This window comes from Pipistrellus hanaki, assembly GCF_964339955.1.
Source record: "Pipistrellus hanaki genome assembly, chromosome: 15".
NCBI lineage: Eukaryota > Metazoa > Chordata > Mammalia > Chiroptera > Vespertilionidae > Pipistrellus > Pipistrellus hanaki.
Window position 1 is genome coordinate 37,766,004 of NC_140517.1, and position 17,347 is coordinate 37,783,350.

Consider the following 17,347-nt stretch of genomic DNA (forward strand, 5'->3'; position numbering starts at 1 on the left):
GAGAGAAAGAGACAAAAGCTCCAGACTGCTCTGAACCCCACTTCCAACTGCACTGAACCCCAGTTGCGGGCTCATTGGAGGAGAGCCCGCAACTGGGAGGAGAGCCCACAACTGTTTGGTAGCGGGTGAAACTCGAGGGCACCTTTCTCTCAGAGGTGCTTGCAGTGAGTACCAAAGGACCCTGAGGAACACTGAGACTCAGGAACCTCATAGAGCGGAGCTAACCCGAATCCAAGGCTGTAGGCTCCACCCTGAATCCCCACCCCATCCAAGCTGAGCACAGAGGCTTTTACAGTTTTCCAAGTCTAGTCGAATAAGGCTGTCTCCTGGCACAGACACAGCTGATCCTCACAGCCAATTGGTCCGGAGGTCAGTTCCTCCCAGTGATACCAACAACAAGCAAGGCTTAACTACAACAAAGCTATACACACAGTCCACAAAAGGGGGCACCAAGAGTGTCCACCTCAGGTAACTGGGAAACTGACCCACTGAACCATATAGGACACCTTAGCACACAAAGCCCTACCAACTCAGGGAAGCTGTGAAAATGCCGAGACAAGGAAACAGATCACAAACAAAAGAAATGGAGGACAAAAAGCGACTGGATGTAGAGTTCAAAACCACGCTTATAAGGTTTTTCAAGAATTTCCTAGCCGAAACCAGTCTGGCTCAGTGGATAGAGCGTCGGCCTGCGGACTGAGAGGTCCCAGGTTCGATTTTGGTCAAGGGCATGTACCTTGGTTGCAGGCACATCCCCAGTGGGGAGTGTGGAGGAGGCAACTGATTGATGTATCTCTCTCTCTCTCTCTCTCTCTCTCTCTCTCTCTCTCAAATATTTTTATTGATTTTTTACAGAGAGGAAGGGAGAAGGATAGAGAGCTAGAAACATCAATGAGGGAGAATCATTGACCAGCTGCCTCCTGCACCCCCCCCACGGGGGATGTGCCCGCAACCAATGTATATGCCCTTGACTGGAATCGAACCTGGGACCCTTCAGTCCGCAGGCTGACACTTTATCCACTGAGCCACACCTGTCTTGGCTGATGTATCTCTCTCATCGATGTTTCTGGCTCTCTATCCCTCTTCTTTCCTTTCTGTAAAAAAATCAATAAAATATATTTTAAAAAAAAGCATTTCTTAGAAAAGGTCAATAAAATAAATGAGACCTATAGGATATGAAAAGGGATCAACTAGAAATAAAAAGGGATAAACTAGAAATAAAGAATACATTGTCTGAAATAAAAAATATTATACAGAGTCCTAAAAATATAATGGAAGATCATAAGACTCAAGTCAAAGATTTGGAACATAAAGAGCCAGAAGACACTCCTCTGCAGAAGCAAGAAGACAAGAGAATCAAGAAAGTTGAAGATAATGTAAGAAACCTCTGGGACAACTTCAAGTGAACCAACATCAGAATTATGGGGGTCCCAGAAGAAGAGAGAGCAAAATACCGAAAGAATACTGGAAGAAATAGTGACAGAAAACTTCCCCCACCTGGTGAAAGAATTAGACTTACAAGTCCAGGAAAAGCACACAGAACCCCAAACAAAAGGAATCCAAAGAAGACCACACCAAGACACATCATAATTAAAATTCCAAGAGCAAAAGACAAAGAGAGAATATTAAAAGCAGCAAGAAAAAAGCAGGTAGTTACCTATAAAGAGCACCCATACGATTGTCAGCTGATTTCTCAACAGAAACCATGCAGGCCAGACGGGAATGGTAAGAAATATTCAAGGTGATGAATAGCAAGAACCTACAGCCCAAAATACTTTACCCAGCAAAGCTATCACTCAGAATCGAAGGCCAGATAAAGAACTTCACAAATAAATAAAAGCTAAAGGAGTTCATCACCACCAAACCAGAATTATATGAATTGCTGAATGGAGTTTTTTAGGAAGAGGAAGAAAATAAAGATAAAAATTATGAGCAACAAATATGTAACTCTCAACAAGTGAATCTAAAAAAACCAAGGAAATTAAAAAATCTGATGAACAATATTAACTGGTGAATATAATAGAATCAGAGGTATGGAAGGGGAGTGAACTGACGATTCTTGGGGAAAAGGGGAGAGGGGGGTGTGGGAAGAGACTGAACATAAAGTGTGCACCTATGGATGAGGACAATGGGGGGGTGGGGAAAGGGAAGAGGGTGGGGTGGGAACCTGGTGGAGGGGAGCAATGGAGGGGGGAAAAATGAGGAGCACTTGTAATAATATGAACAATAAAGATTTATTTAAAAAAATAAGGTTATTAAATCACAATAAAGTGTTATAAAATTTATACTCTACATATTTTTACAACCTACTTTATAAAATAACAAAACTGATTTTACCACTTGGGAATCTTAATTTTGGAAAACATTCTGATTTAATTTGTTTTTTATTTATTGTTTTATAAACTTAAACTTTTTAAAATGACTGTTTTTAAAAATATATATTTTATTGAATTTTTACAGAGAGGAAGGAAGAGGGATAGAGAATTTGAAACATCGATGAGAAAGAAACATTGACCAGCTGCCTCCTGCACACCCTACATTGGGATTGTGCCTGCAACCAAGGTATATGCTCTTGACTGGAATCAAACCTGGAACCCTTTAGTCCACAGGCCGACACTCTATCCACTGAGCCAAACCGGTTAGGGCTAAAATGACTTTAAATGTGTTATTAATTGAATGAGTTATAATTTATTGAAGAGTTTATCATGATTAAATTATAACTTATTGAAGTTTTATTATTATACAATAGATAATTTTTCGTTTTAATGTCCCATGTTGATTGATGTATGTTGGAAGCTGACCACGGGGGTGAAGCTTAAAGGCTAAAACTGTTTTTCCAAAAGGTATTTGTATCTTATATTTGGTTTTATTTCCTTAGTCATTCTGAAGATAAGAACCTTTGTTTGGTTTCATTTCCTTAGTCAATTTGAAGACAAGAACTCCCACCCCGTGGTTCTTTGCTGTGACAATGGGAGGGGTCAAAAGAAAGAATTTTATTGTTTTTCTAGTCAGGTTTCACTTCGCTATGGGAAAAGTGATTTCAACTGTGAACATGTCCCAGCTCTGACTACAGTGTCTAAAAGATGGAAGAAACATCCCACCTCTCCTACTGTCATGATTTCTTCATGGGAGACTGCAAAACCTCACCCCAAAAAGCCTCCACAAATCTCAGATTTAACAATGACAAAGGACAATCAGCTGAAACTTCCTTATGATGACTTGCCACTTGTATTTACTCAGAGCGAGTCTCTCTTTCAGTTCCAAAACTCCCACAGATGAGGCCAAATTTGGCAGAGTAAGACTGAAAAACAGCTTTTTTTTTTTTTTTTTTTTTTTTTAAACAGTGTCTTTTTCAGGTTCTAGGCCTTATATTGATTCCATAACTTGATTCCCCATCTAAATAAATACACAAATAGAACACATGCAAGCAAGTGCCTTATAGTTATCACAGATACACCTACCCTCCTGAGGATTTTCAGGGCACAAGCATCTTTGGGAATAACCTTAAGAGGATGCTCAGGGACAGCTGCTCTGCAGGAACCCTGAGTGGCTGGGAATGACCCCATTTGCTGCCCCACATGGCGGAAAGACCTCTATTCGCTATCTCTTCAGAGCCCCAGGGAGAAAGAAGCCTCACTGGATGAAATGAACTGTTGAGTGTGCAGGCAAAGAAAACACGATTTTGTGTCAATGATGATTACATTGAATATGTCCCTGCTTCAAATTCCCATTTCAGGCTTTGAACTTGAAAAGGTTCCTCAGTCCTCCACCACAGGTAAAGAATGAAATGTCGCTCAAGTCCCGTCATCTGTTCTTGTGTCTGTTCTCAGACAGGCCTAGAACAAAAGAAATCAGAGTAGAATTTAAGGTACTCACAGTTTTCTCTGAATCTGAAGGAGAAACGGGGGCTCATTTGGATTGACATGGATGTTCAGGAAGATGTGAGAAGGTGTGACTGGGTTCCAGGTGTGTGAGAGAACAATGCACTATTGGCATGGGCAGAGGCAAGGTCCTACTGGGGAGTGGAGGTGACACAAAGACTTTCTCTACCTCTGTCTCCAAGTCTGCTGAGGACGAATGTCCATGCTCTCCCCAGACCTGCAGAAGACAGTCCTTACCTCCTGGAAGACCAATTCTTTGCCATTGTTCCAGTAAGAAGAATGTGTATCTTTTGGGTTGGTTCCATGCTATTGTATAAATACTGAGTGAGAGGCATGTAAGCTGGCCTTTAGACCCACTCACACACTCACTACATCATCCTTATTTGTGCATTTTCCCTGCAACTCTTTCCTCACCCACAATTTCCTCACTGAAATTTCTACTCATCACAAACACATCCTGCTCAAGGACAGGTCCAGACACACGTAGTGATTGATTCTATTTGTGATACTCCACCCCTTCTCATGCTGGAAATCTTTCTAGAAGAGGCTTAGAAAGTGAAATGAATCCAGAGGGTGGGGCTTCCAGGAATTATTTATAATCTGCCACTCACAGCTCACACACACAACTAGACACAGTTACGAAGAGCTGCCCAGCAGAAGACGCAACAATGGCAGTGGTACAGGTGAGTAGAAATGACACAGACTTTAGTGATCCCAGGTCCCATAAAGGAAGGAGGAAAGAGTGCAAGATAGTTTAAGATGAAAATATCTGGGGCATTTAGCAGTTGTGAATGTGTGGAAGAGAGACCCTGGGCATATGATGATGGAATCCTGATGGGGAATCGTGTGTTGACCCTGGGCCAGTGTAATCCAACACCAGCATTAGATGGTGTCTGACTGAATGTGAACTCTGTTGAGACACTTTGACTTTGTGTGGGAAATAGATAGCTGACTGGGATGAAGGACTGTTTGTGTGGTGCAAGGGGTGAGATTGTACATTTGTGTTCATGACTGGTGGAATATCGTGTGTGTGTGTGTGTGTGTGTGTGTGTGTGTGTGTGTGTGTGTGTGTGAAAGAGAGAGAGAGAGAGAGAGAGAGAGAGAGAGAGAGAGAGAGAGAGAGAGAGAGAGATGCAGCTGGGGCATAGGTTGAGTAACTGTGCATGCCAGTAGGGAATGTTGGCAGGTATGTGATATGGTGAGTCCCATGTCTCTATGTGACTTTGTGTGATTCTCTCTGTGTGTGATAATTTGTGACTGCGTGTTGAAGTGTGGATGTTTGTAGCTGTGTCTGCATGTGAGTGTTCTCTCCTACACGGTAGTGACTGTTAAGTAATGGTATGTCTTTTCGTGTGTATCATTGTGTCTCCTGGTGGGCAGAACTGGAGACTTGGGGAGCGTGGGTTTCCCAGGACTCCTCCCTGAGCACTAATGAGAGCAGAATGAGTCAGTCCTCAGATGCCTCTTCTCAAGAAACCTGGGGGAGGTGAATTCAGACTGTGGGGCAGGGGATCTCCTGTCTAGGTCAGCACACGGTGACCCCTGCTCCTGCCTCAGGTCTCCTCCCCACGCCAGTCCTTGCTTTGTCCTAACAACAACAACAACAACAACAACAACAACAAAAACAACAACAACAATAACAAAATGTGACCTGGCTCTCTGGGGAAGGTGGTTGTGGGACTTGGTTTCAGGGAATGGATCACCTGAAGATGGAAGGAACAAAATCAACCTCAGTCCAAAGCTAACAGTAGATACCAATGGACAATGTGTAGGTTTCTTTAATCGTTCTCTTCAGTTACTGCCCCCGACCCTGTGTGCAGTACTGGCTGTGTCCTCAGTGACTTGTGCACATTCCTGAAAGAACATGCATGTCCTTGGAAATTCTGAGGCATATATAGCCCACACACAGGCGTCTCCTTTTCCATTCTCATTGCCCTCTCCTTTAACAAATGTTTTTCATCGACGTGACTATTTATATTGTTATAGTTTTGTCTTGTCTCTACAGTTTCAGATGGAAAATGATCAGAGGGTGGTACTTCAGAAAGGGCCCTTCCCTTCTGCTAGGTCACCCCTGTTTAGACCCCATACATACCAGTGATCAGGTTAAAGGCTTTACATCTGCTAGCTCATGTGTTACTGAGAGCTCCCTCTGAAGTAGGAATTTCTGATAATCCTCCTTCTACTCAGGTGAAGACAAGGAGAATTCAGGTAAGTGATCTACAGTCTCATTGCTATAAGAGGCCTAATTAGAATCCAGGAAGCCTGGTTCTTGAAAGCTTGCTTTCAATGACAATTCTCTCATTTCTTCACGGACACAGAGTCCTGACTGTTATGAGGGGGGGACAAGGGGGCCCTCAGAGTTTGTCCTTTGATGTTTATCCTGCTTTGCCCCTGGGTGTTGTAGGAGGGGAGACCACACCTGGCTTTGTCCCTCTCATCCACTCTCTTCTCCCATGGCAGGTCCCATACACAAAACTTACATCCTTGAACATTGGTTCTTCAGTGACAATCACAGGGACACCTGCCATGTCTTTCATGTGAGTACTCTGGTGGGGAAATGAAAAAGTGAGGTTATTGTAGCTTTGGAGGTTACTTCATGCATGAGTGGTACTGAAATGTGTAATTAACATAATGGTAGCACAATGCAGTTGTAGTTCCTGGAGACCCATTTGGTGTCAGGATTAAAACCTACAGGTGCATGTCTGTGGGTAAGTGTTGAAGTCTGGGGGCTGGGATCAGGAATTGAGGTTTGTCATCAAAGGACACAGCAGTATTTCTAGGGCATGAAAAGTAACCCCAGGCCAGTGACTGCTGCTCGGTGTGAGACCTGGGCTAAGAGTTGAGGCATCTCTCCAGCCGGGGCAGGACAAGCTGAAGCACCCCACAGGGACACATACTGCAGTGTCACCCAGGAAGGCCTTCCTTCCCCCAGCAGGAGTTGGGAAGGGTGTGTTTGTGTGTGTCTGTGATGTGGGCCCCATGAGGAAGGGTCCTGCTCCACATGCTTCGTGCTTTGCCTTCAGCATGAGCCCAGAACTGCAGGTGGATTTCCACACTGGAACTCAAGAGGACTCAGACATTGCCTTCTATTTCCGAGTGTACTTTGGCAACTGTGTGGTGATGAACAGCCGTCAGTTTGGGGACTGGAAATCAGAGGAGAAATATGAGGGTATGCCTTTTGTGGATGGCCAACCATTTGAGCTGTGCATCTCGGTGCTTCAAAATGAGTACCAGGTGAGTGTACCTAGGAGCATCCACTACATGGGCTGTAAGGGCTGTCAGAGGAGGACACAGGTCTCCCTGGCCTGGCCTCCAGAGTCACTTGTGGTTCATCTCCTGCCCCTCTCATCACAGAGTACCCTCTGCTTATACTGCCATGCTCAGGTCAAGATCAGCACACATGCCTTATTCTTCATCGTGGAAAATTTCCTCCTTCAATTGCAGCCATGTTTTCTACCTGTGCTATCATTCTTTCAGTTTTCATGTAGGAGATTGTTAAAATATGCATATAAATAATTATAATTAGTTTACAATTGAGTGTTTTTACATTCCTAAATCCAGTCCCTCTCTCCAGAGCAACAGTTACTAGTCCTTTTGTGCTCTTTACAGAAATACTATATGCTTGTACAACTCTATCATCTACTTATCTATCTTTCAATCTCTCTATCATCTATCATCATGTATCTGTATATGCTTTTGTTTCTATTTAAATAAATGATGTTACAAGTATTTCTAGTAATCACACATTGAGTACTAGAGTTTATTTGTTGTAAAAAAAATGTATGTTAGATGCTCTAGCTCTGTGATCGGCAAACTGTGGCTCGTGAGCCACATGCAGCTCCTTGGCCCCTTGAGTGTGGCTCTTCCACAAAATACCACAGCCTGGGTAAGTCCATTTTGAAGAAGTGACATTAGAAGAAGTTTAAGTTTAAAATTTGGCTCTCAAAAAAAATTTCAATTGTTGTATTGTTGATATTTGTCTTTATTGACTTATGAGTTTGCCGACCACTGCTCTAGCTGGTTTGGTTTAGTGGATAGAGCATCGGCCTGCAGACAGAAGGGTCTTGGATTTTATTCATGTCATGGGCACATATCTAGGTTGCAAGCTGCTCCCTGTACTGGCCCTGGTCATGGCATGTGCAGGAGACAATCAATCGATGGGTTTCTCTCACATTGATATTTCTCTCTGTCTTTCCCTCTCTTTTCCACTCTCTTAAAAATTAATGGAAAAAATATCATCTGGTGAGGACTTAAAAATACATAATAAAAAATAAAAAATAATAAAAAATGTATGTTAGAGAAATTATTCCGCTTATGATGTCCTCACATTATTTAATGTTCACCTAGTATTCAAATGGAAGCATTCTCAGAATGATTCCACTTGACCCTTATTCATGCACATTTGGGTGGTTTCCATATTTTGCTCTCATGAATGAAGCTGTATTCTATATAACATTTTTGTCATTATCAACCTCTCAATGCTTATATGAAAGAACAAATTCAGAGAAATGGAAAAGCTGGTTGGAAAAGTGTGTGCAATTTTAATTTGAAAAACTAAGACCTTAAAAATTTGACTTTTTTTGATAGCCATGGTAATGAAGCATATATTTAAAAATTCTGACCTTTATAAATGGAGAAATAAAAAACTAACATCTTATTATGATTGAAGCCAGCTATCTTTTCATATGCTTTAAGCTGATTTAAATAATCCTCATTTAAAATCATATGTACAATTCTACCTCTTTAGGAATATTGAAGCCCTAGTAGCCCTTTTGGCTCAGTGGATAGAGTGTCAGCCCTCAGACTACAGGATCCTGGGTTCAATTCCAGTCAAGGGCACATACTTGGGTTGCAAGTACGATATTTGGCTCTGATGTGTCTCTCTCACATTGATGTTTCTCTCTCTCTCTCTCTCCCTCCCCTTCCACTCTGTCTAAAAAGCAATGGAAATAAATATCCTCAGATGAGGATTAAAAAAAAAAGAAAGAATACAGACACTCAGATTCATGAGACACAGTTCCTGGCCATGAGAATCTTCTAAGCTAGAAGGAAGATCTGGCCGACATAGACAATGCAACAGAAAGTGGTAGCTTTTCAGTGGAGGAATAAGAGAATCACAGAAAATAGAGTCAACAACTGTCTGAAATAGTGGCAGAATATAGGTTATAAAAAGAAGCACATTTGCATAAACTGATTTGGCTCAGTGGATAGAGCGTCGGCCTGTGGACTGAAAGGTCCCAGGTTCGATTCCGGTCAAGGGCATGTACCTTGGTTGCGGGCACATCCCCAGGAGGGGGTGTGCAAGAGGCAGCTGATCGATGATTCTCTCTCATCGATATTTCTAACTATCCTTCTCTCTTCCTCTCTGTAAAAAAATCAATAAAATATATTTAAAAAAAAAGCACATCTACTGGCTTTTGAAGTGTGATGGAGAGTTTCTGGGTGGATGGTGTGTCTATAGAGCAGAAGTAGAAAGAAAGTCGGTAAGTTTATTTGGTAGCATACTATATTTATGATACATTTTCCCTTCCAGATAAAGGTAAATGGCCGTCAGTGTTACACATTTTCCCATCGACTCCCGCCAAATAGTGTGAAGATGATCCAGGTGTGGAGAGACGTCTCCCTGACTTCCGTGATTGTCCAGTAGAGAAGGATGTGACCAGAATCCCCATTGACAAGGAGATTCCTCCACTTAAGAGATGCTGTGATTGCCAGAGCTCGCTAACAACATGGGTTCTCACCTTTCCCCCACACTTGGTCATTAAACTCCTGAGAACTTAAAAAGATTTGCTTCTTGTTTCTGAGGGAAAAAGAGAAAAAATATTAAGTGCTCAACATTAAGAGGGCCATGAGAGTACTGAGGGAGAGGTCAAGAAATCAAAGGATAAATACTTCTCAGACACAAGGAGTGATGGACAGGGTCATGAGATGTCTGAGAAGACATTGGTGACAATATCCTTATGTAGTATTTAGGATATGTCAGACGCTCTGGACACTCTAAAGTAGGGGTGTCGAACTCAATCAGGGAAGGGGCCAAAATCTAAAATCCAGCCTAAATCGCGGGCCGAATGGTTTACTGAACAGTCATAAACTGACAATGTCATAAACTGACAGTGGAGTGCAGTGATGACAGCGCTGTGTGGGCCACATTGCAAGGCCTGGCGGGCTGGATTTGGCCCGCGGGCCTTGTGTTTGACACATGTGCTCTAAAGCAAAATCCTTCTCCAATTTCAGACAACTAAACCAAGATACCTGGCTCAAGCCACAAAGCTCTAATTGGTAGTTGGGGAAAGAACTTTGTATTTGGAGAGCAATCAGGTGAGATTTATTAAATCTTCTTTTATTCCAAGGATGTTTAATATATATTATCACTGTGCCTGGCTCTGTATGAGCTGCACTGGGGAAAATAAAGAAAATGACAAGGCCAGCACTTAAAAAGTTTTCATCCCAGAAGTAGTTGGAAAACCAAAAAGATTTACCTCAAAGAATCTCTTTTTTCTTGTACTCAAACAATTGCAAGATTTTTTGGAGTTATGTGGGCAGAAACCTGGGACATGTTTGGTAATGAACTGTTATGATTGTAGACCAGGGAGGATAAAATTGTTGTTAAAACAAGGAAATTTATACACATGATGTAGTGACCTACTCTGGTTGTGATGGCCCACAGAATGGTTGCAGAATAACAAACCTCTCCAACATACGTTGTTGTAAAACAATAACTCATTATTATGTCTCCCAGGTTTGCAGGTGTCCTGCACTCATGTGGGTAGTATAGTTTGTGGCATTAATCAGATTGTAGTGGGAAGTTGAGTTTTCTGATGGGTGCTTTCCCCATGTCTCACACTTCACTTGAGTTGGATGAAAGAGCAGGGGGCTGGCTGGTTGTTTCTCTTCAGACAACCTTCATAGCTGTCTTAGACCTCATCAGCTCACTTAGGTTTCATGGCTGCCATAGTGATTCCTTGAAAAGGCCCAAGCAGAGGTGCAAGGTATGATAGGACCTAACTCTAGAAGCCATGCATTGCCACTCCCTTCACATCCTAGTGTTCAAAGGTGAGACAGAAAGACAGAGAGACAGCCATAATAATGTGGAGGAGACTATACTAGAGCATGGGTATGTTGACTTGTGGTTCATAGAAATCATCCTAAGAGAATAGCTACTGCTCCACCATCAGGTCCCAGAGACAGTTACACTTCACACATACCCAAAACACTGACCACTTTCTAAGGAATTTCCAGATGTAAGGCAATTACAGGAACAAGCCTGGGACAGAAGTCCAGCATCTCGCCGAGACCGCTTTGGCTCAATGGATAGAGCGTCGGCTTGGGGACTGAAGGGACCCGGGTTCGATTCCGGTCAAGGGCATGTACCTTGGTTGCGGGCATATCCCCAGTAAGGGGTGTGCAAGAGGCAGCTGATTGATGACTCTCTCTCATCAATGTTTCTAGCTTTCTATCTCTCTCCCTTCCTTTCTGTATAAAATCAATAAAATATATTTAAAAAAAAGAAGTCCAGCATCTCACCATCAAAACCAGGGCCTGGTGCTCATGAAGTGAACTGAGTATAAACTCCTCTTAATATGTACACTAAAGAGACAAAATACTGCCTCATACATGGCAGACATAGATGCTGAAACAGATATAAAGATGCAATCCACAATTCTATTTTAACAGGTAGCCATAGGAGATGTATAGCAGCCACTGCTTCATTTCATATCTGAAAACCAGCCAGGTTCATATCTACCGTTTTCTTTAGAATTGTTACTCTGCATCAATAGCATTCACCCTCCTTTCTCAGCTTCTTTGAGTTCCTGCCTAGATGTCAGAATGACTATTTTAAAGGGCTCTGATAACCAAGCTCTTAGCAAATCTAGAGAATAATTTAAGAGACATACTTAGGAGAGATTATTCATAAAAATAGACCACGGCAGATTTAAGAAAGTCTTCTGGAAATATCCTCTTTCTCCACAAGGACTACCTTGGGCATCAATCACATGATCTCTCACCATGTCCATTGCCACAGCTTCTTCTTCAACTCCGACCTTGTTAACTGAAATGCTTCTTTCTTTAGTCTTCCTCCAACCTAACATCCAGAAGCCTTGAAGTGGCAACACATTGCTAACGGCACTGTTCAGCCTTTCTTCTGGGTTTCATTTCACTCTGGAATAAAATCCTCCCCCCCCAACACTACTTATAAACTCTTGAGTTTTGATGAGGCACAATCTTTTCCTTTCATTTTTTCTGTCTTCATTTTGGTCCCTTCTGCATTTTGTTTATGGATCCTAGGACCTCATCATATTTTAGGGAATTAGGTAATTCTTGCACTAAGTGTATGAAAACTATCCTGGGGCCCTTGGCTTGGTCAGCAGAACATGAGTTATTAATAGATTTCATATATACTTTCCCTTTGCCTGGTGGTCATCTGATTGGAATAACCCAGCCAACTCTACCTGGTGGCCCTGCTAAACAAACTCAAAATAATTGCCCTGTCTTTAATGATATTTGTCAACTCAGTCCACTTCCCATGGAGTATTCCATTCAACTTTATCTTTTGTGCTCGTGGTGCCAGTAGTGATGTCTCAGATACTAAGATATGACATATTGTAGTGGGAAGTAGAATTTTCTGATGGGTGCTTTCCTCCACCCATCAGTCAGCAGTCAGTGTTCCACAAGAAATCTTTGAAGTGCTCCTGGGAACTTCTCTGATCCCATTTTTCTCAATCCTCCTCAATCAAAATCTCCCAGCAGATAAGAAATATCTCAAAAATAGGAAGACATTCCTAGAACTTAAAGCCATCGCTTCCCATCTCTCCTCACTTCCCTTCCCCTCCCCTCCCCTCCCTCCCCTCCCCTTCCTTCCCTTCCTCTCTCCTCCCTTTCCCTCCCCTCCCCTCCCCTCCCTTCCCCTCTTCCCTCCCCTCCCCTTTCCCCTCCTCTCCTCCCCTCTCCTCTCCTCCCCTCTCCTCTCCTCCTCTGTCCTCTCTTTTCCTCTCTTCTCTCTCTCTCTCTTTTCTGTTCTCTACTATTCACATCTCGGTCTTTGTTCATCCATGACTGATCTGACACCTTCAAAGCAGTCAGTTCCGTTCTAATACTGTCCTTGACAACCAAGTCTGCAAAAGCTTTCCCTTTCTGTGGTGCTGTCCGTGGTGCTGACGAATGGGATGAGAGGAGGTTAGCTCTTTCTTTCCAAGTGAAGGGCTGGACAGGCAGAATAAGAAGGCTTTTATTTTATTTATTTTATTTTATTTTATTTTATTTTATTTTATTTTATTTTATTCTTTAAATACATAACTTATCACTCAATATCTCTTTGATGGATGAAGCATAAATTTACTTTAGATTTTTCTTACCAAAAAAAAAAAATTCTGAATTATTTCAGGGTTTTCTAACAGGAATTCATGCAACAGAGTGTGAGCCTAGAGAAATACTCAATGTTCATCAGTATTTCATTTACAGATCATGAAATAATTATTAAAATAGTTTACCAGTGTTTTTCCAAAGGAACCAAGATGCTGTAAATGTTCAAAAACTAAAAAAAAAAAAATTATTTTAAATATATTTATTTGTTTTTGAAAGTAGTAAGGAATTTTATTGTCAAAACAAGTAAGAGATATGAGCTTAACAGAAGACACAATAAATTAATTGTTATCATCCTTTGAGACTCCAGAGCCTCTCAGTGGAAGGCTCAGCACGGCTCCCTCTGTAGACATGACCCCTCCAAAGCAAGGACTGCAGAGATCTGAGACAGTGTTCAGGACAAGGGCCGAACATGTCCATGGTGAGTTCTGTGCTTATGCAGGTCTGAGGCATGTTTGGGGGGCAATGGTTGCATATAGAACAGTTTTTCATCTTTCCACGTGACTCTTGGAAAAAATTTCAGGTTTAGGTGACACTTGTTTCACATGAACACTGGAATATAGTTACCACCTGTATGTATTTATTTTATTTTATTTCCTATATTTATTTTTAAAAACAGCATCCATCAATCTATACCAAAGTAGTAGGCTTAATTTTCTCCCTTAGAAACTTTCCTACAGAATTAGGATTTAACTTACTCTTACTTTGAAGTGCAGCAGAGGATATGTAAAATTTGTGTTTGTTGACATGTGAAAGAGAAGCACTGCCCAGCAGAACTGCCCTGGAGGCATCACAGTAAGAACAGGCTCTGCCTGAAAGCCATAGTGAAGGCTCCGGTCTCCACTCAGGAGAAGAGTCCCTGCCAACTCTGGCTTTTCTTCGTGTCCAGATCTCAAACTGATCATAGGTCCCTGCACCCACAAGGATGGAGCACACAGCACCAGCCCTAAGAGGGCCAGAGACCAGTCAGTGAGCACCTCTACTTCCTGACTTGCCTGGGCCCTTGCTGACCCTAGTCTTTAAAGGGATCAAGAAACCTTGGCTTGGGAACAACCCCAGTATTATTTACTCTGTAAGCAACAATCAAGTTCTTGTCTAGGCGAAAGAATGCAAAAATAGGTGATGAGGCCCCCATACATCACTGCTGAGATGATTTAGTCTAACTTTATTTTTTCTTTTCTTTTTTTTGTTTAATGTGCCTATGATATATAGTAGTACATATATCTCCCCGCCATTGACCTTCTCCCATCCTCCCCTACCCCCTGTCGCATGTCCTCATCCCATCCACCCCCAGTGTCTTGTGTCCATTGGTTGTGCTTATATGCATGCATACAAATCCTTTGGTTGACCTCTCCCTCCTCCTCCCCAACACTTTGTAGCCTTCCTGCTGTAATTTGACAGTCTGTTCAGTGCTTTACTGCTTCTGTATCTACCTTTTTGTTCATCAGGTTATAATGTTCTTTATTTTTCCATAAATGAGTGAGATCATGTGGTATTTTTCTTTCATTGCCTGGCTTATTTCACTTAACATAATGCTCTCCAGATCCATCCATACAGCTGCAAATTGTAAGAATTCTTTCTTTTTTATTCCATTGTGCAGATGTACCATAGTTTTCTAATCCACTCATCTGCTGGTGGGCATTTAGGCTGTTTCCAAATCTTAGCTATGATAAATCTTGCTGCTATGAACATAGTGGTCCATATATCCTTTCTGATTGGTGTTCATAGTTTCTTGAAATATAGTCCTAGAAGTGGGATTACTGGGTCAAATGGGAGTTCCATTTTTTAGTTTTTTGAGGAAACTTCATACTCTTCTCCACAGTGGCTGCATCAGTCTGCATTCCCACAGAAGTGCATGAGGGTTCCTTTAAAAAAAATAAATAAATCTATTGTTCAGATTATTACATATATTCCTCCCCCCCCCCATAGGTCCCCTCCACCAGATTCCCCACTTTACCCCATACCCCTACCCCCGCCACTGTCTTCATTCATTGGTGTAAGATTTTTGTCCAATTTCTTCCGGAACCCCTCACACACTCTTTCCCCTGAGACTTGTCTGTCCACTCCCCCTCTATGCTCCTGATTCCATCATATTCACCAGTTTATTCTGTTCATCTGATCTTCTATTCACTTGATTTTTAGATTCATTTGTTGATAGACATGTTTTTGATGTTTATAATTTTTATCTTTACCTTTTTCTTCTTTCTCCTCTTCTTAAAGAATACTTTTCAGCATTTCATAAAATACTGATTTGGTGTTGATGAACTCCTTTAATTTTTTCTTATCTGTGAAGCTCTTTATGTGACCTCAATTCTAAATGATAGCTTTGCTGGGTAATCTGGGCTGTAGGTTCTTGCTGTTCATTACTTCAAATATTTCTTGCAACTACCTTCTGGCCTGCATAGTTTGTTGAGAAATTAGCTGACAGTCATATGGGTGCTCCCTTGTAGGTAATTGACTGTTTTCCTCCTGCTGCTTTTAATATTCTCTCTTTGTCTTTTGCCCTTGGCATTTTTATTATGATGTGTCTTTGTGTGGTCCTCTTTGGATTCTTTTTGTTTGGGGTTCTGTATGCTTCCTGAACTTGTAAGTCTATTCTTTCACCAGGTAGGGAAAATTTTCTGTCATTATTTCTTCTAATAGGTTTTCAATATTTTGCTCTCTCTCTTCTTCTGGTACCCCAACAATTCAGATGTTGGTACGCTTGAAGTTGTCCCATAGGCTTCTTACACTATCTTCATATTTTGGATTCCCTTTGCCTTTTGTTTTTTTGGATGGGTGTCTTTTGCTTCCTCATGTTTCAAATTTTTTATTTGATTCTTGGGGTCCTCTGATCTAATGTTGAATTTCTGTATATTCTTTATTTCAGACAGTGTATGCTTAATTTCTGACTGGTCCCTGTCCATTTTTTTGGCATTCTCACTAAGATCTTTAAAGGTCTCACTAAGTTCCTCAGAGGTTTTTAGCAGATTCTTAAGTAACCTTATAAATGTGGTTTTGAACTCTTATGTCCAGTCTTTGCTTTCCTACATTTCTTTCATTTGTGATCTGCCTCTTTGTTTCCGCATTTTAGCTGCTTTCCCTGAGTTGATGGAGTGGCTTTGTGTGCGAGGTTTCCTTTGGGCCCAGTGGCTCTGCCTCCCCAGTTACCTGAGGTGGACACTCTTGGCGCCCGCTTTATGGGCTGCACAGACTTGTTGTAGTTAAACCTTGATTGTTGTTGTTATCACTGGGTGGAGTTGACCTCCAGGCCAATTGGCTGTGAGGATCAGCTGTGTCTACACTGGGAGAGCTTCTGAGCTCAGCTTGGATGGGGCGGGGTTTCAGGGCAGAGAAGGCAACCTTGGTTTCCCAGTTTGGGTCTCAGTGACCCCCGGCAATGGCTGCACGCACCTCTGAGAGAAAACTGCTCTTGTGTTTTGTCTGCTGCCAAACAGTCCAGTTTCTCCCCAAATGACTGTGAGTACCCAAAGTTTCACCTGGAGCGAGTATGTGTAGTTGGGAGGCTTTGTTTCCCTCTGGAATTAGAAAGGCAGCCACATGTTCAACTGCCCAAGCCCTCTGTGTGCTCGCACTTCCTCACCTGTTTTTCCGCTGTTCCTCTAGGTCTCCGTGCCCCACGGCAAGGGCTACAAGCACCTCTGAACTGGAGTACAATGCAGTCGGGAAGCCTCATTTCCTTCCAGAACTATGAAAGCAGCCACATATCCAGCTGCCCAGCCTTTCCTCTTGCGTACATCTATGTGCGTCTTCCGCGGTTCCCCCGAGTCTCAGTGCCCTGCAGCTACGGCTGCATGCACCTCTGAGAGAAAGCTGCTCTTGAGCACTGCCCACTGCCAGACAGTCCAGTTTCCCTGTGTGTGTTTGGGTTTCCTGAATATCTCCCAGATCTGGATTTCAGCGCTATGGAGAGCCTTTGTTCTGCTCCTGTTTCGAGGGTTCCTTTTGTGAGTGTGTGTGTGTGGTCAGTGGTTGAGTGTTTTTTTGTTATTGTTTAATTTAATAAATCTTTATTGTTCAGATTTTTACAATTGTTTCTCCTTCCTCCCTCCCCCCATATCTCTCCTCCACCCTATAATCTTACCTCCCCACCACTGTCCTCATCC

At 42.2% G+C, this 17,347-nt stretch overlaps 1 protein-coding gene across 3 annotated transcripts; it reads left to right on the forward strand.

The window, feature by feature from the left end:
* Positions 1–3,400: 3,400 nt before the first annotated feature.
* Positions 3,401–9,660, forward strand: LOC311610090 (galactoside-binding soluble lectin 13-like). 3 transcript variants are annotated; one of them, XM_084860990.1, is made up of 5 exons: positions 3,401–4,564; positions 5,439–5,649; positions 6,342–6,418; positions 6,905–7,115; positions 9,415–9,660. In XM_084860990.1, exons 3-5 carry the CDS (start codon positions 6,408–6,410, stop codon positions 9,526–9,528), a joined length of 336 nt encoding a protein of 111 aa, XP_084717116.1. In that variant the 5' UTR covers positions 3,401–4,564; positions 5,439–5,649; positions 6,342–6,407; the 3' UTR covers positions 9,529–9,660. The 3 variants fall into 3 exon arrangements, with proteins under 3 accessions (XP_084717116.1, XP_084717115.1, XP_084717114.1); XM_084860989.1 differs by having other exon boundaries at positions 5,550–5,649; XM_084860988.1 differs by lacking the exon at positions 5,439–5,649.
* Positions 9,661–17,347: the final 7,687 nt, after the last annotated feature.